Below are 19,571 nucleotides of genomic sequence, written 5' to 3' on the forward strand. Positions count from 1 at the left end.
CAGGGGAGGTAAAAATGTAAACATCCAAGCTAACTGTATCTTAGCCCCAACAAACAAAATGCTGATTTGTAAAAATATTCACAACAGATAATATAACAGAAATAAATTGTATATGCAGATCTTAAGGAATTCTTTTTGCAAACAATTTTCCACAAACAACTAGGGCTTGATTTCCAATTGAATATTATGCCCTAAAAGATCCAGATATTATGACCATCTACAATGGTTAACTTCACTTTACCATTTAGTCAGTTTTTGACTTATTTCAAACAGTCTCAAGGCAATACTAATCTGGCCTTCAGTGTTAAAACTTAAAGAACCAGTCAGTAGTTTGTTATAGTTTTATACTTTTAACTCTACCCAAAGTGTGACTCAGAGGACTATCAAATTTACTATCTGGCTTACCAATACCAAGACGAATTTATTTCTTAAGACAATTTGAAATTTTACATATGATTTTTTTTAAACATTCACCACAAATGTAAGCACGCAAGTAAAAGTAATATGTATTAGTTTATGTCGAAAAATTGATCTTCTAGAGCCCCTAGTTATTTTTGGCTCTAGTTCAAAATAGCTCGGGGTGAAAAAGGTGACTCCTTAGTTACATAAGGGCACATTTTGCCAGCAACTAGGTTTATGTTAAGTATGGGCACATTTTGCCAGCAACTAGGTTTATGTTAGCATAGAACTTTGGTTCTTGTGCATCAAATAATTTTGTCTAAAAACAAGTTACAATGTAAAAAATTTGTTTTAAGAATAAAAAAAAATCTACAAAAAAAGTATAGTTTAGATTAGACCTAAACAATAATTTGAATTTGATTTTTGATAAATATTTACATATTTCTGGGGGGGGGGGGGGGGGGGGGGGAGAGAGGGGGGGGGGGTGTAGTGGTTATATAAACTAATAAATGGTTCTTTAAATCTAAAAAGTAAATATTAAAAATATGAATTTAAAAATAATCAGTATAAGTTTGTAAAGTTGTATAAAAATACAGGTGTAATATCATGAGAAGGAAATACTACCCAACTAGAGGAAAATAAAAAGTCTAACTGTTAACAACTAGCTATCTGTAGATCTACAAAACAAACCAAGAGTGAACCAAAAGTTCACCGTGAAATCAAAGTTCACTTGCTTGGCTGATCAAGTTGCTGTATCAGCAGTTTTTGTTTTTCACTTCCTCCAATACTTGGAAACTGTTATAATATATTGGAAACAAACATTAAAAATTTGGAATAAAAATCTGTCTAGTCCCTAAAGAACAAAATAATGCAGTTGAAAATTTAAAAATCAGCTCTGAGATATAATGTGGAAGCAAATCCTTAATGTTGGCAGTCAGTAGAAATTTTTAAAAAGGTCAAAATTTAAAAATAATAATGGCAACATAGGACTGGAACAATAGAAAAAAAAAGCTCAGAAAATAGCAAACATTGCACATAAAAAATTCTCTTTAAAATGACTATTTGACTTAAGGGAAATATTTATGCCAAAAGATAAATTACTGAAGTTTTCCAAAAAAAAAAAAATTGTCACTACAATTTATTTTTCTTACTTCAACAGGTCAAAATTACAATTAAAAAAAAATAATGATAGCCCTTTCAAGCTTCAGACTTAAATAAATAAATATAATTAATCTGTGTGTATGGAGAATCTGTTGGTAGAAAAACTATTCCTATAGATGGTTCACGATGTTGGCATAATTAAATATTTATGACATCTTAAACCTTAGCACAGATTAAATATTTTATCTCTTAATAAGCTGAATGGGGAAAAAAATTATAAGGGGGTATGTGATAAAAAAAAATTTGAGATGAAAAAAAATTAAATTTGGCTTGTGAAATATTTGGGTTTCTTAGAAAAGTACTTTAATTTTTATAATAACATTCTTTTGCTGTGGGAGAAAAATCGATTTGTATCGAAAATTAAATTTAAAAAACAATCAGGTTGTAGAGAAAAAAAAACTTTTGGCTGCAGAGGACAACAAATGGAAAGCTATTATTGCTTGTAGCTAAGACTTTAAATTTCAAACACATGAATTGTAAATTACATTAATACTTTAACTAGCTTAATTTCATTACACATTATTTATAAATTACATTAATACTTTAAGTAGAATAATTCCATCACAACTCAAAGATTTGTAAATTACATTAGAACATCAAGATTGGGTAGCTATTATTGCTTGTAGATGAGACTTAAACTAGAATAATGTCACAACACATGATATGTAAGTTACAAGCCAGCTTCAAATGAAACTATTTATATATGAAATACCACCCATATGAACAAGGTAAAACTTGAATGTAACAAAATCAGCTTGTAAAGTTTTTGTCTTTAAACAGCAGTACAGGTAATGAACACAGAGCTTTTGATTCTTCTTTCTTTAAATAGTGCTCAAACAATATTATGGACAAAGTTGATACCATATGTAACATATTATGAAGCTACTGTTTTTGCTACACTACACTAAACAGATGTGGTTAGCATTACATTTTAGTACAATAGTAGAATATTGTCAACTTTTTAAAACTGGGTATTTTCAACCAATTATTTTACATGATTAAAAATCTATTTGTTTACGTTCTTTACCAAAATATTATTTACAAAAGTATATTGATGCTAACAGTTTTTTGTAAGCAAAATAATTTGCAGCAAGGAAAGCTGTGGTTAAGAATCTCTCAAATGGAAATAAACATTTATTTACAGCTTTTAACTTAACATAATGTAAATTTTTGTGAATAAAGTGGTTTACCTGTTGAGGGTTTGTTAAGGTCCATATTCCCACCTTCTCAGGGCCAAAACTCTCTAGCAGTGCCAAGGTATGGACTTTGCCTACAGCTAGATGCTCAGGCAGCTTTGAATTGACTACAAAAATGTTGCAATGGACATATAGCTTCAGGTTAGTCAGTAGCATCAACATTTGTAAAATCATTAATTAATACCTATGTGGACGATGGTATGTTACAACATTTTGATAAATAGATACACATTTTAATTATGCCGGCAAATCAAACATGTAAATAAATCATTAACAGAGGTCTTATGTTTTATCACTGATAACCAAAAGTACAACTTTTTAAAAAATGTGAAGACAGTAAATAATTAATTTTGTAATATATGATAAATTTTAGTAGTGTAAAAATATACATTGACAACAACTGAAAGTGTACAATTATTTACATTTTAGTCTTATATACAAGTGATAAAGCAAGTTTGTAAAAGCTATATATGCATCTAAACTAAAGTACTCATTGACACATTTATTAACAGTATTAGTATTAGATATAAAAAAAATATTTAAATTAGTCAGAGAACTGGCTGGTTACAGTATTGCTAAGTCAACTATTTATTTATTGCTTGGATTCCTTTGTCGATTAGTCAATAAACAGAAAATGCATCTATTTTTCAGATTGTCTTAATACAGCCTGGTCTAGCATTTGCTACTTGATTTCTTTTTACGGCGTTGAACGCAGGTTTATAAATTGTGTAAATAATTAATTTTCTGATTCTTACATATCCAAATAAATAAAGGAATGTTTTTTTAAAAATTGTTTTTGTTGTGTTTTAGCTGAACAAAACACGATAAAATATTATCACTCATCACAGTTCAAAATTCAAGTTTCTGTTTCCTAATGTTCTTTGTGCTGTTGCTGTGTTACTCCTGTGATGAAGACAATGGGTTGACCCTGTGATATGAGAACCCAGCAGGGTGCCAGCGTCTAGTCAGCAGCTGTTTTTGCCAGTAGGCTGGAAATATTGGAGGACTCTGACGGCATCTGTGTCAGCTGGACCTCCTCCTCCCTACTGGTGCTGTCTGTCTCATCTGCAGAATCAAGCCAAAATATGCCAGCGGTTAAACTCTATACTTTCAGCTCAGTGGATTAGCCTTTATTATTAGTCTTCAGCTCATTGGGTTAGCCTGTCTAATCCTTTATCAGGTCATTGGATTAACCTTGCTAATTATTTTAATGTCTTTGGTTTAGTCTTTTTAATCATTTTTAAGCTCATTGCGCTAGCTTTTCTAATCTTTTTTCATGTCTTTGGATTAGCCGTTCAAATAATTTTTCAGCTCATCGGAGTAGCTTTTCTAATCTTTTTTCATGTCATTGGAATTTCTAATCATTTTTCAGCTCATTGAATTTAGATTTCTAAATATTAGCTTCCAATTTTCATAGACCTTTCTGAAAGTAAAATTCCAGACTTTTTCCAGACCATTTTCTTGGGTAAATTCCAGACTTAATACAGATAACGCTTTAGCGGCATAAAGAAATGTACAATTTGAAATGTCAATTTAACAACAGTATTGATAATAGGTAATTTTACTTCAGGCACCAGTGTGAGTGTTCTATTTACATCTTATTTTTTTTTTAAATCAAAACTTTGGAAAGTTGTATAGACTTTTCTGATACAACTATTTCAGCTGACTTGGTCTATGCACATTGATTTTTACTTAGAAAATAAAAGTTTTGATGGGCTTTAGCCTGATCTGCAAGTTTATCAGCATATGGAGTCATTGGCTCATCAGCAGATGGAGTCAATGGCTCCTCTTAATATTTTTTGTCTTCAGTTGAGTCAATTCATCCTCAAAAAAATTTTTTAAATAATTTTCTTTGGGCTCCTCTTGTTCTAAAATATGGTAGTAGTTTGTCAATCTGCTCCAATAGTTGTCAGTACAGGTATAGTGATAGCCACTTTTAAAACACCATTATTACCCTGAACAAAATTTAGTCTCCTCTAGGCATATAAACTTAGAGTCCTTATATTTTCAACAAATAATGTCTTTAATAGAAATGATTTTCACTGTAACTTGGGCATGTGACCAGATTGACAAAGGTTTGATAAGTTTCCCAAATAGTCAAAAGATTATTGTTAATATTAGTGTGTTAAGAAATTCATCAACACAATCAGCCAATCAGCTTAAGAGCTGTCACTACAATGACTATAAAAAAATTAGAAATAATAACAAGTGCAAAAATAGAAATGATTTGTGATACTTTCATGCGCCACTGAAACAAGCTACCAGTATAATAGATCTAGTTTTAAAGCAGACATGACCACCCATACACTTGAACTTTAAGTTTCAAAATTCTATCACAGAAAACAGGATCCACCAAATGCCATGTATGTCTATATCATATTTTAACAAAAATTTAACTGCCTACCCAAGAAAAAAGGCTAAATATTATTTACAAGACGAGGGAGGGGGGAATTTTCTCATGGTATTTCAAGGTGTTTAACACATTTTGATGATTGATGCCAAATTCTCTATAATAATTGAAACATACATTTAAAAATGATACGGCTTTGTTAAATAATGGTTAACAAATTATAAAAGACCTACAGTCTTATTATTTTGTTAGCTTTACACTACATTCATCATGTATTATCCTGATTTCACCTACATCATAAATGCCTCTGAACATGTCAAACCTACAATGATGTAGATTTTTTATGAACTAAAAACCACCAACTTCAAATTATATGTATTTAAATTATAGTACAGTGCTAGCATGACTGAGTCAGTGTGAACACATTGGTCACATATCGTAAACATATTGTAGGTCTCATTGCGATAACAACCAAAAGTGATGGTTTATAATAAAGATGAGTTTATCAAAAAAGTATGCAGTTTATGAGTTTCACGAATTTGTTTCATACATAAATAGTTCTTTAAATAAATTTACTTTTCTCTATTAATTTCTGACAAAATTGAGAACGAAAGAAGCGGAAGAAAATGTTAGACTTATTTCAGAAAAATTCAGTCATCAGTAAGACTCTAAGTTCGGTAAAACTCTCAGTTCAAAAGATTAGAAGTAAAAACTGCTAAAAATGGCTATCCAAAAGTACAGACGTCGTGGATAAGTTTCACTACCAGAACTAAATTCCAGATTTTTTTAAATAGCCCAAAATCTAGAATTTTTTTAGATTTTTTTAAGTCTGAAATTCATTTTTCTAATTTCTAGACTTTTCGGTCTTATGCTCCAGGTCATTGGATTAGCATTTTTCATCTTTTTCTAATGTAACTGGATAAGCCTTTTTATAATAATAATTTGTTTCGGGTCATTGTATTAATCCTTTAAAACTTGATTAATCACTATTTAGTTCATTGGATTAGCCTTTCTTTTCATGCTTTTGTTAAGGATGTACTTTAATAATATAAAATGTATTTGGACACTGTTTAGGGGGATTCATGTGCTTATCGGGCTAAACAGTTTTTAAGAAAGAAAGGAAAATTTTTATTTGACACTACTGACTATTTTGAAATTTTAGTACTTCATTTTCAACAGTATTGGCTGATCTTCACAGGCGCTCTCAGTGATTCTAACTGCAGAGCTTCTAAATCTTAAATTAACCATTATGTGTAGGTTCTCAGCATAGATAGAATGTTTCAATTCATCTATAACAAGTTTTAAGTAGTCACTCTAAGAATTTATGAAACCAACAGCTCACCAATATCAGTGGCAAACTTCTTGTGAGAGGGAGCGTACAGGCACAGAAGAGCAATCACATAGACGTTCCACATTCCATAAACACCTGGAAATAAACAAAAAAATAAACTATCAGGATATAAAAATGGTGGTCATTGTTATCAGGACAGTAAAGCTCATGCTCGCTAAACCAAAGAATAGATACATGTATATCATTCAGTCCTATGCATGAATATATAGCTCTATATACTGGGTGCAACATTGACACTGGGCAGAGGAGGTTCCATAGCTGGGGACAGCAACCCATCTTGGAGAGAGAAATTGGAGTCAACAGGTCATATAGTGCATAACATGTTGACACATTAATAGTTAATTGTGTTTGAGGAAATCCTATCCAATTTTAGAATTTAGAAAGAAGAAGAAGAATATAAAAATTGGTTATTTGTATTATTATGTAAGCTTTAACAATGAAAAACACAAGCATAAATTTAAATAAATAAAAAGTAAAAAACCTTTAATAAAAAATTATCTTGTATATTTACATTTCCCTATAAAAAGTTTACCTCTGAATAAATTTATCTAACTGTACCTAGCAAGTACAGAACTCTGGCACTGACCTGTGAGGAAAGCACTGGTGTACTCCAGACTGACATCAACGTCAGCCCATTTCCACTGACCCTCACTCAGCTGACCAATGATGAAGAAGATGACCGTTAGTGCAGCGCACAGCAATGTCACCACCATGAGGAACTTGAATCTGAAAATACGTCCCTGAAAAGAACAAGAAGAGCAGGTATTTAATACTTTAAAAAAACTGTGAGCTAACTACAATAAACACTTAGCATTGATATCCCTACATTTTTTTAAATCTTCACAAAAATATTGATCTAACTATAAAATTATATGAAATGGCTAAGTATCATCTATTACCGAGTATACATATGACAATTGTAACAAAACAAAGTTTAAGATTGATCTTGAGAGAAATTTTAAAACATAATAAATATAAAATAATTAAGGTAAAGACTATAATGTACTCATCAACTCATTACAATTAAAAAATGTACTTTGTTTACAATGAGCATGAACTTACAGAGTAATATTGTCTGCGCAGGGTGCTCATGTGCAATAGTGAGTTTCGCTTGGCGCTAATATTCCTGAAAACCTTAAACACAAGGTAGCACAGGAAGATGAAATAGAGACAAGCAGCGACACCAGCTGTGATGATGAAACCAAACTGTCACAAAAGTCAAGGAAATTTTTTACTGTTTACATTAAAACTAATATAATTGCTTTTCAAACAACAGGACTAGTATTAATGACTATTATAACTAAGGCTAACAGATAAATCAGAGGCGTAGTGAGGGGGGGGGGGGGGGGGCGGGGTGTGACACCATTAAGTGCCGCACCGGGTGACACCTGACCTCGCTACGCCACTGAGATAAATAAAGTGTATCATAAATTAAGTCTTAATAAAGTAATATAAAAAGCAAGTTGTGAAGGATACTGCAGCTGTACCACCTGCCTCTGATGACCAGATGCTGTAAAAGGGGTTTGTCAAGTGTGTCCCTCTAGAGAAAAAATAAATCAAGAGTGAGCTCCCCTAAGCTTCCTGGTATTTTCATACTTAACAGTAAGGATCAGTGTAACGACCAGTGAATTCGGGATATACAAATGTTAGGTAGGTTGGTAAAAAACAAATCTTTTTCAAGAAAACACTAAGGTCACAAAGAGTTCTTAGAATATGCTGCTTTCTAAGTCTCAATCAGATGTAAAGTACATCTAAAATGTATATATTTCATCTATAGCACAGCTAAGTTTTCCGACTCAGGGAGGCGTAAAACATCTGGATTTTCTTTTTTTGCAAGATTACAATATTCAGTATACAAGAAAGTAAGAATACAAAAAAAAGTTACATTTAAAGAGAAATAAGAGTATTGTTAAGGTGTAAAAAAAATGTATACTAACTACAAACAAAATATGACTGAATCGTCACCATGTAATTTTTGTATAAAATATAGGTAGTTATAATGTAAAATACCTTTCACACATCTCAAAGATGAACAATGCAAGACAGGCAAGGATAACAACAGTCAGATGTTTCCAGTAGGCAGAGAGCTTGTTTCTTTCAACTTGATCCTAACAAAAAGTTTACAATCTTGCATATGAAACAAATTTAATTCAATTAGAAAAAATCTAAATAATTAACACTTTATTTAAAAAAATAAATTGAGACTTTATACAAATTTAAAAAGTATATGTGCAACAAAAACTGAGTATTTAACACACTATATACAATTAAAATTGAGTCTTCATACCATCAGATGTTCACCCACAAAAATTAACCAGAATGAAAGAAGCATTGCGTAGAATGCTCCATCTCTGATATCATTGAGCAACATCATAAAGGGCATGTTGACAAACAGAGTCAGCCATTCTATTGGACCTGTTTATAAAGTACCAAAATACAAACATCATTATAAGAATTTGCAAGTATTTAAAGTGTAATTCTAATTTAAAAACTTACAAATAAGTAATTTGTCACACTTACATGATTTAAATTCATGTTACATTTTTTGCCACTGGTTATAAAATATTTATTAACTTACAGTTCATAATGGAGAGGATGATTCCAAGAGAAAATATAGTTCTGAAACAAAAAATAAAATTATTTTCAATATGCAATGAACACAAATTTGAAATAATATACTTAAAGAATAATAACCTGTGACTTAAAGTCGAGTTACCTTTCTGTCAGATTGGTGGAGCGTCCTTGGGTCATGACTCTCCTCCAGAACCACACAAGCACAGCTATTACCACTGGGAAAATGGTGGTTTTTATGGAAAACCACACTTTTGTGAAACCACCATTCTGGAAAATGAACTTTAAAAAAAAAGAGAAATAATACAGGTCAGTAAACATCTGAACTAAAAAAATTCCACTGCATTGTAAAGGACATGTGTTTTTCATTACATCAAAACTTTTAAAAATTCACTTTATCAAATAATAGTTAAATAAACTATCAAACCTGCATAGCTTAAAGAAAAAATGTACTGCCTTTTTAAAGAAAAATAATCCCACTGTAAATTACAACAACGAAGCTTTCAAATCCCCATTAATGTCCATTTTCAATGCTGACATTCCTCCATGAGCAATAACTTACAATAATGTACATGTCTCCCAACTGGCCAAAATGGTTGACGGTGTTCTTCAGGTTGACTGGTAAACGTATGTTGATAAGGTAGTAGTCATAGTGGACACTCCCTAACTCAAACAGTGGAATCAAATCACAGTTGTATGAGTTGCCATCTACACGCTATAGAAAAAATAAATAAAGCACCACTTAAAACAAAATACTAGGTAAAAATATGGAAATAATTTTTCAAACAGGATTAAAAACGGGTACACATTTATAAATTGTTGCTTGTGACTTCTGAGTGTTCCAAGTGTTTAGAGTTTTCACCAATCTAGTTTTACTTATGAGTAAGGCACACAATACTATGAAGTACAATGTACTTAATTGCTAACATACAGATGTCCAAACAATACATTACATGTAAAGCCTATAGAGTCCTTTCATATGACGTCACGTCCGTTCGTGATACCTACGCCCGCCGCCACAGTGGTGTACACAAGACGTAAACACAATCAGCTGTTCGCCAGCGCTGGACGTGTTCACCAGCGCTGGACGCGTTCACTGTATGTAAAGAACCGCACCCGCGGAAAAGGAAAAATACGTTAAAAACTTGAACTCTTAGGAATTGAAGATCCTTATACTGTTATTGACAGTTTCGTATAAATAAATATGTGGACAAAATTTCTAAATAAAAATACTGTTAGTAATACTGTTTGCGTTTAGAGTTAAAGTAGCCGAATCTGATCAAATGCAGTTCTCGATACTTTGTTTCATGTAAGGACAGTAAAATAATAAACTTCATTTTAATTATAAAAGATAACTATTAATAAAACAAATATGCTCGACCTTCACAAATACTAATAGTAAAAGACAAAGTCAAAAGTAATAGGCTAATAAGAATAATAAGATCTAATAGTAGGCCTAATACCTGGCTCCGCTGGGTAGACATAGAATCTAGAATCTACTTCTTTACTTAAATTTAATTACTTTAGATCTACATTCGATTCAAAATACACCCATAATAAATCAAAAGTAGTCATAATAGGCCTAATAAAGCATTTAATTGTCTCTAAGATCTAAAATCTCGCTCTATTATCTAATCATTTTTTTAGCAAACGAAATTTTCTGAAATTGAAATAGATTATATGACTAGACTTAGATCTAGAATCTGCTACTTAAATTAAATTGTAAAAACTTTATACAAGCATGTAGTTGATATTATTGTAGTAGAAGGCTTTAATAAATTACTAAGGCCTACCTACTTTGTTGTCTTTTTACAGCAATATGTATCTGATACTGGACTGAGTTTAATTAAATTCAAATTCATATCTAGTAATTGGTCTACTAAGTTTTTGTAGCCTAGTAGTACAATCTAGATCATACCAGCCAACAACAAATAACCACATTATTATTATTTGGTTAATGATTAGACTAATTTTTTTTTTTTTAAATCCACTGTTTATTAAAGAAACAAATCAAGCTAGAAACATTATAAGTGAGATGGTTTAGAATAATAACAATGGACCCAGTCTACAATTGATACAATTGCAGGTCTACATAGGGCCTACAGTCTAGTAGTTTACAGTAGGCACCTAGTGTGTAGCTACTATACTAGTGTGTAGCTGTCCAGAGTTAAGATTCTTAATGCTTTCCCCTGATAAGCCGTGTGTGCTATAAATGACATAACATGACACCGAGGTGAGAAGTGTTGAGGGGAGAGCAGTGGGACTTTCCCCTTTGTTCTCCCTGCTGGGCCCTGAGGGTCAAAATTATATAAGAAATACTATCTCTGTGGGGCTGGGTATCACGGAGGTGAGACATTTTCAGGGGAGGGCAGGGCAGACTCCTCTTTGGTTTTATTGTGGGCTAGATACAGGTGGGGGCAGCCATCATGAGGGTTGAACGTCAGTATTAATGTGTCTGATTACTTCCCTGCTGGATTATAAGGGTCTTAAATTGTATAACATGCTACCCAGATTGGTTATTACCCATGGATTATATTAGCCGTTGTAGTGTGGGTTTTGTAGGAGTTAAGTGGTCTCACGTTTGCTACAGTAGATAACCTCTAATATATTACTGCATTTGATCAGCTTCGTCTACTTAAACTCTAAACGCAAACGGTATTACTAACAGTATTTTTATTTAGAAATTTCGGCCACATATTTATATTATCCACGAAACTGTCAATAACTGTATAAGGATCTTCAATTCCTAAGAGTTCAAGTTTTTTAACATATTTTTCCTTTTCCGCGGGCGCGATTCTTTACATACGGTGAACACGTCCAGCGCTGGTGAACACGTCCAGCGCTGGCGAACAGCTGATTGTGTTTACGTCTGATGTACACCACTGTGGCGGCGGGCGTAGGTATCACGTGATTTAGGTCACGTGTTTGCAAGGACTCTATACCTTGTCATCCTCAATAGAGCAGTCCAGGTTTCTTTTTTCTGTGGACTGAGCAAGCAGTTTCCAATCTTTGTCTTCCTTGTCTTTGTAGAATAGTCTGGCTTCAATTAACATCTCTGGTTTCTCCTTTTCAGCTGTTTAAATTAAGGAAATATAATGAACCATCTAAGAAGAATTAGGCGGACTTACTTAAATAAAATCACTACCTCAGCTAAGTATAATGATTTTACTAATCTGTAAATCTGAAAAAAGTACACTTCAAGTTAAAGATTAAGAGAATGCGCTTTTAACTTACGATAAGGGTTGTCATTTTTGTATTCAACATTTAAATTGATAACACTTATGAGGCTCTGAAACCATCTTGACATATCAAGTTGTTTGTTGTCTCGTGGCAAAGGAATCATTTGTGAAAACACAATTTCATTGGCATCAATGTGGTATTTTTCTATTTTCTGTTAAGGAACAAATATCAAAATTGCTTCAGATTCAAATAAAAAATTAAACATTGCAAAACTCTAAACAATTTTAAATTAAATAACAAGTGAAAAAAAAAACTTACTGGGTCATTTAAACTTTGAATATCAGTACATTTGTTTTCACCTCTTGGGACGAAAGGCTTAATTTCATTAATTTGCCACAGGTTATCTTTATCATAGCATTTAACTGTCAGAGTATCCATCACACTATTCGGAGCTGGAGCTGTGAAATATATATTTTGATTTTTAGTGGATTTAATCTATAGCTAGACAACAACCAAATCACCATACATCACAACATAATGTGAGTATTTAATAGGCCTAGATTGTACTAAGATCTTCTTATCACTTTGAGCTAGGTTTTTAAACATTTTTAAGTAAGTCTAATTAGTAATTAGGACCCAGGTCAGAATAGCCACTTCCAACAACTAGGCCTAAATTAATTGAGAATTGGTATTATAGATGCCAGACAATACTCTACACAAAAAAAGGTTGTCTTAGAAAAAAATTGATTCTTAGATAAGATAGACCAGAGGCTAGCGACCATTCCCGGTGCCCGGGGACAAACTTTCAATTTGGCGCTCCCCTTGGGAGCAAATTTTCGACTTGCACCCCCCCCCCACTGCGCAAACTATTTAAAATCCAAAAAACGCAGCTAAAATGACATTTTAATTTGTTTTTCCAACCCATTTGGGCGCCCCCTAAGGTCTGCGCCCGGGGACGTTCTAGCCGGGATTCAAAGGGACGACTCGAAATATCATCCGACATATGTACCCCCCCCCTCTGAGATAGACTCAGCACACACAGTGGCCTACTTGATCTAACTCTAATTCATTGTCAATGAGTCATTGAATGATTAGTTTACTAATTAATGTAAATACTTAAACTGTTACTGTAGTGTAGTCAACTAAGCCACTAACAGTTCACTAACTGAGTAGAGACTAGATAGAGGATCTCTATTCTAGATCTAGATCTTGACTCTCACAACTCTAGACTTCTATAATAAAATTCTTTAAAAAATAAAAGAAAAAGAAAAAAGAAAACTCGAACAGACGAACACTCAATCGACAACACAACAGAAAAAATATAATACAGATCGTTAAATAAAAGTATTAATAAATCTCACCAATAAGGCCTCCAATTAAAAAGAAGACAATGAGAATGAGAACTAGCGAAAAGCTAAGTACTATTAGCTTTTTATTGCTAAGTGTCTCAAGAACTACTCCAGCCATCTTGGTAAGGAAGTAATAAAATAAGAATAAAGAAAAACTGCGAATCGGTGCTGATGCGGCGTTACGGGGTAGGACGGGGAGCGTAGGTTTATAAATTTTACTCCTCCTTTTCAGAAACTTTTTAGAAAACAAAACTTTTAAATTATGATAAAATATTCAACATTTAATTTTTTCAATAAGACGTGTTGATTTTAGTATAAAATTAATGATTATAGATTCTAGTATATGGTAAAGAAGAAAAGAAGAAAAAATTATCGATTTTATTTCCGTTAATAAAAATACTAAATATAGATCTAAAGCAGGGGAATGTACTCTAATATTTTGAATGTGTAGCAGAAGATTTTGTTCATTCCCTTTCAATCATACAATATTTCCATCAATCTCTTAGCCACTTAGGCCTAGGTCTAGATTCTAGATCTAGATTTTTTTTTCTAGATCTAGATCTAGTTAGAAAGAGGACAAAACGAAATGGAAGATCAATACCTTGAAGATAAAAATGAGCAGTCTCCACATATCAAAATGTTGTGAGTAACTAGATCTAGATCTAGGTCTCGATTTACTACGCTACATGAATTGACAGCTGCTCAAAATAGACTTAGTCTGACTTAGACTTAGACTCTAGTTAGAGTGTGTGTTTTTTTACGAAACATGCAAGTGGATCTAGAATCTAGATCTAGTAGTAGTAGACTTAGTAGGTAGTAGATCTAGATCAGAGTTTCTTCATAGCCCCCCCCCCCCCCCCCCCGAAGAAAGTCTACCGCCCCCCCCCCCCCCCCGAACGAAATGAAATTTATATAGAAAATATATACTTGTAATTAACAGCGTCCGCCCCCCTCCCCCCATAAAAAGTCTCCCGCCCCCCCCCCCCCCCCCCGAAAATGTCAAGTGCCCCCCCCCCCCCCCCGGAGAAATTAGTCTGGAAGAAACACTGATCTAGATATCTAGATCTAGATCTAGCTTTAATTTATCTGCACGGGTTTTCAGTTTATGCTGTTGAGTATTCCTAAATAACGAACTTATAATTTTCAGTTATCACAACTCGAGTTATTTGAATGTAAACAATGTGTGATTACATTTATTTATTTTTTAAATTATTTTTTTTTAGTTGCTGGGGCGCGGGTTTATCCACACTACCTACCAGAAGCCAGGGAGTGGGGGGGGGGGGGTTCATGAAAACCTTGATTGTACGTTGATTACCCTTGTAATGTCACTTCGGTGACCCTCCGGGTGAAGCTCTTGGGAGCCACAGGTTACACTACTTCAGAAGCAGCAGGTACCATCGTGTCTGTAGTGTAGGCGTTCTTTAAAACGAATGTGGGTGCCATAGTGCTCATGGTGAAAACCAGATTCGAAGAAAGCCGCGGGAGACCTAGGGACACACACTACCGCCGGGGCGCCACCCATACGGTACTAAACATATTTTTTATGTCTAAAACCTTGGAAAGTTTATATCTGATTGAAAATCTGTGGATTTTTCTTTCTAGGTTTCCACAAAAGTGCCCTACAGATAGTGGTGATGCTCCTGCCCAGGATAAAGTAATGGATAGCGAGGAAACGAGCCAGCTAGAATCTAATGACAGCCGCACACATCAACAGCTGACTAAAGAGCAGATTGAAGAAATGCTGGCTGAAATACTGGCCAACATCAAAGAAAAAAGAAGCCAAGATCTTCAAATTTTGGCCGACGTTAAGAAAGAAATCATGTCTCAGGTTAGACAATTTTGCTCAACTCTTAGGCACACTCTATATTTGTTAACTAGTACGTCCGACAGCAATATTTTAGCTCCTGTTATTAGGATTGTGTCTGTAGAGTAAAGGCTACAGTTAGGGTTAGATTTTTAAGTGCCTTTATTATTTGGTAAATGAAAAATGCGTTCTTGTATAACCACAGAAGTTATAAGTAGCCTTTTTCTCATTTCAAATTATGGCTATGATAGGCATAATTCCTTATATGTCATGATGCTTATTACTTACATGAAGTTTACTTGATGTAAGCCCTATATTTACTTAAGTACTTAAATTTTTAAAATGTTACCATTATTCACTTTTAATACTGTCTAACACCATTAGTATCTTAGGATAAATAAACTATTTAAACGTTGAAGCAGCTAATATATGCATGAGAAATTAAATTTATATTAACTACACTGTACAGGCATTTGTGAAACACAATTTTTTTAAATTCCTGCACTAAATTACTTAAAAACATATTTTCATTTGAGCCTTCGACCTATAAGCTCCACCCCACTCTCTGTTTACAGGCAGAGAAAGCGTGTGAGATGATAGAGAGATATACATACCATATGCACGAGGTCAAAGGTAAAGCTTTAGATGCTGAGGTCAACAAACTACTGGCCGTCCTTGAAAAAATTAAGTCACTGGACAGCGAACTGGAGCAGTCAAAGTGCTCTTTAAATAACTTATGCCAGGATATTAAAATACCTTAGTTGTCCACAGAAACTGGTGTATACATGGGCTCTTTGTTGTAATCAATTGTTTATTTCATCCTTTACATTACATAATTGTCAACATTATAAGTAAATAAACATGTGAATTTTATGTGTGGGTTGTATTGCATATTATAATGTTTGAAGACAGACCTGTATGTGCAACATGGACATGAGGTATGAATTACAGAAATATACAAGCAATTCACGTTTGTAATGAGCACTATGTGTGTTACATAGTTTGAACAATAATTTTTGTTTAAACCGGGATCAAAGTTCGAGCAATGTCGTGAAATCATCTTCAGTTGCTTTGGTTTGTATAGTGATCTGGCTTGTTCAGTAGTGTTTCTTTCATTTTGCTTCACGGAGAGTTAGTTGAAACTTTCCCGACTCATAATTCACGATCCGACATTATCAGTGCTGACGATAAAACTGTTAAGAAGGGTTCGGTGAAAGCGCATATGGAACTGCTGGGGTTCAGTACTTTCAAAAAGGTTAAGAATCACTGCCCTCAGCGTTGCACATTTAATCTATCGGTTGCGCGGTCACGTTCATCGCTTTTGGAGTAGAGAGATTGAAACTAATACGTTTATCACTTTGTTGTTCACACAAGACAATTTGTCCGTTTGACTTTACGATCCTACTTTGTTTAGAAGCAGTGTAAACTTTCTAGTAAAGCTATTACACAATTTAAGCCAGCTATCTTAATTAAAAAGAACTCATTTGTCGAACCGACTACCGACTGTCTTTACATGCGTGTACTAATTATGCATTGCTATTCTACTTTGTTGTTTTTATTTACACTATTTACATCATTTTCAACAATTTATAAGTGCAATGTAAATGTAAGAAAATGGGCTCAAAATGTCATGAAAATAAAAGTAAGTAAAGTTCTCTTTTCAATCATGACGGTCCATGGGGCAAGTGAAGTAAAGTTCACTTGTTTCTGTGACCTCGGCATATGAAGGGATAGTGTCAGCACTATTCCCATTCGTCCCATTGAATTATTATATTTGTTTTTAAGCCATACTTTATGGCTAAGGATTTAGTTTAGTGACCATGGTCTTTGATGAAGTTTGGCTTTTAACATAAGTAGAGTGCTTGTGTCTTGCAGTAGTTAAATCGTGGTCACTGCCACTGGTTCTATGCTTGGCTGGACTGCGCGACGGTGAAAGCGACGACGTTGATCTACTTTTGTACACGCTCTTATACTTGATATCGTCCGAGTTGGCCCTGCGCCAGGCCTCTCGCATGGCGTGCTTTTTACGGTTGATCGGCAGACAAAACTCCCGATCATCCAGGTCAATCAGATGTCCAGGTACTGATGACGTCTCTGCTCGGTGTTCGTGACCTTCGGCAACTGGCGTAACTTTGGCGTCTGCTCCTCCAGACGCGTGGGCTTTGTTCAAGCGCAGCTTCCGGTCAGCGAGCCTGCGGTCAAACTCGGTTAAGGAGATGCTGACGTTTCCTTCCTTGCGGAGAATCTGCTGGTACTGGAGTTTTTCCTCCCGAGTAAGTCCTAGTGGCAACGATCGTAGTCTTGGGGAGGAGAAGTCGATCTTCGTTTTGAAGTCTTTTACGTCGCCTTTTTTAATTAGGATCTTGGATGATCTGTTAGAAAAAAAAGTTATATTTTTAAAATGTAGAATTTCAACGTTTTTTTTTTTAATTTGCTAAAATTAGCACCCAGACGAGGTTCCATAATGCAGATGAAGTAGAGCTTATATGTTTCGTTGACCTCGGCATATAATTAAAATTGTGTCAGCACTACGTCCAGCCGTCTTTATTTGACTCGAATTAGGTAGGCCATATTTCAAAGGTGAAGTTACCTGTTCGAACCTGACGGTCATTGGGGCAAGTAAACTAGAGTTCACCTGTTTCTATAACTTCGTTATATGAAAGGTAAATTCTACTTCATTTGCCCCGTGGACCGTCAGGTTTGAAAAGGGAACATTACTTTCACATGTGGTGGGTATCATTAACGTCTTACTTGTCTTGAACGCGGTTAGATCTTCAGACTATTGGGTTAGCAATCGAATCTTCTATAACTCGACGTTATCCCTTTGTTGCTGGCTAATAGTCTCTTATCACTGAATAAACACATCTTGGCCATAATATCGATCCCATCAAAACGTCAATACGACATCCTTAGTTTTGTGTGTGCTGCTATTTAAATCTATGCACTAACTTCGACTAGACAATTAACCAGAGAATATCAACCGGACCGGGTTTTTTTTTAGATATATACACGACCTCTATCATCGGTTTATTAGAAAATAGATGGGCTTAGTGTATACAAAGAGAACGGGCCTTAGATAGGTCTAATTTAGTAAAGAAACTCTAACCCTTTACAGCGCACTTTGCTAAACAAGTCTTTTGATGTTTTGTTATAGTTAAGGATGCGATGGCAATATTCCTATAATATAGTTAGTGTGTTCTAACTAAGGATGTGATAACATTATCTATCACTAGAATGGTACGGACCTCGTCTCCATGTCCACAGCAAGAGCTCCAAACTTATCCGCGAGTTTTTTCTCCTGGGACTGGTTGCGTGCACGTGCGGCGTCCATGGCCTTGGAGTCCATGATGCAGGGCAAGCCAAATATAGGGTCCATGTGGTCAGCATCACCTGTTTTACCTGTGGGATATACACTGTTATATAGAGGACAAGCCAAATATAGGGTCCATGTGGTCAGCATCACCTGTCTTACCTGTAGGATATACACTGTTATATAGAGGACAAGCCAAATATAGGGTCCATGTGGTCAGCATCACCTGTGCTATCTGTGGTATATACACTGTTATATAGAGGACAAGCCAAATATAGTGTCCATGTGGTCAGCATCACCTGTGCTATCTGTGGTATATACACTGTTATATAGGGGACAAGCCAAATATAGGGTCCATGTGGTCAGCATCACCTGTGCTATCTGTGGTATATACACTGTTATATAGAGGGCAAGCCAAATATAGGGTCCATGTGGTCAGCATCACCTGTTCTACCTGTGGGATATACACTGTTATATAGAGGGCAAGCCAAATATAGGGTCCATGTGGTCAGCATCACCTGTCTTACCTGTAGGATATACACTGTTATATAGAGGACAAGCCAAATATAGGGTCCATGTGGTCAGCATCACCTGTGCTATCTGTGGTATATACACTGTTATATAGAGGACAAGCCAAATATAGTGTCCATGTGGTCAGCATCACCTGTGCTATCTGTGGTATATACACTGTTATATAGGGGACAAGCCAAATATAGGGTCCATCTGGTCAGCATCACCTATCTGTGGTATATACACTGTTATATAGAGGGCAAGCCAAATATAGGGTCCATCTGGTCAGCATCACCTATCTGTGGGATATACACTGTTATATAGAGGACAAGCCAAATATAGGGTCCATCTGGTCAGCATTACCTGTTCTACCTGTGGGATATACACTGT

General features: G+C 34.6%; 2 protein-coding genes across 4 annotated transcripts; one reads left to right on the top strand and one right to left on the bottom strand.

The window, feature by feature from the left end:
- Window positions 1–879: 879 nt before the first annotated feature.
- Window positions 880–13,796, bottom strand: LOC131954414 (protein wntless homolog B). Of its 3 annotated transcripts, XM_059318073.1 has the most exons (15): window positions 13,570–13,789; window positions 12,527–12,666; window positions 12,263–12,419; window positions 11,971–12,101; window positions 9,591–9,743; window positions 9,174–9,310; window positions 9,036–9,076; window positions 8,745–8,872; window positions 8,468–8,565; window positions 7,934–7,997; window positions 7,520–7,663; window positions 7,044–7,197; window positions 6,449–6,532; window positions 2,751–2,863; window positions 880–1,194 (listed from the first exon to the last, which is right to left on the bottom strand). In XM_059318073.1, exons 1-15 carry the CDS (start codon window positions 13,673–13,675, stop codon window positions 1,126–1,128), a joined length of 1,719 nt encoding a protein of 572 aa, XP_059174056.1. In that variant the 5' UTR covers window positions 13,676–13,789; the 3' UTR covers window positions 880–1,125. The 3 variants fall into 3 exon arrangements, with proteins under 3 accessions (XP_059174056.1, XP_059174055.1, XP_059174057.1); XM_059318072.1 differs by having other exon boundaries at window positions 880–2,863; window positions 13,570–13,796; XM_059318074.1 differs by lacking the exons at window positions 880–1,194; window positions 2,751–2,863 and adding an exon at window positions 3,641–3,821 and having other exon boundaries at window positions 13,570–13,793.
- Window positions 13,797–14,049: 253 nt separating this feature from the next.
- LOC131954427 (uncharacterized) lies at window positions 14,050–16,182 on the top strand. Its single transcript, XM_059318095.1, has 3 exons — window positions 14,050–14,199; window positions 15,160–15,385; window positions 15,937–16,182. The coding sequence occupies exons 1-3, from the start codon at window positions 14,144–14,146 to the stop codon at window positions 16,120–16,122; spliced, it is 468 nt and encodes a 155-aa protein (XP_059174078.1). The 5' UTR covers window positions 14,050–14,143; the 3' UTR covers window positions 16,123–16,182.
- The last annotated feature ends 3,389 nt before the right edge of the window (window positions 16,183–19,571 follow it).

This window comes from Physella acuta, unplaced genomic scaffold (genome assembly GCF_028476545.2).
Source record: "Physella acuta isolate Inbredline_101_S28 unplaced genomic scaffold, ASM2847654v3 ptg000997l, whole genome shotgun sequence".
Classification (NCBI taxonomy): domain Eukaryota; kingdom Metazoa; phylum Mollusca; class Gastropoda; family Physidae; genus Physella; species Physella acuta.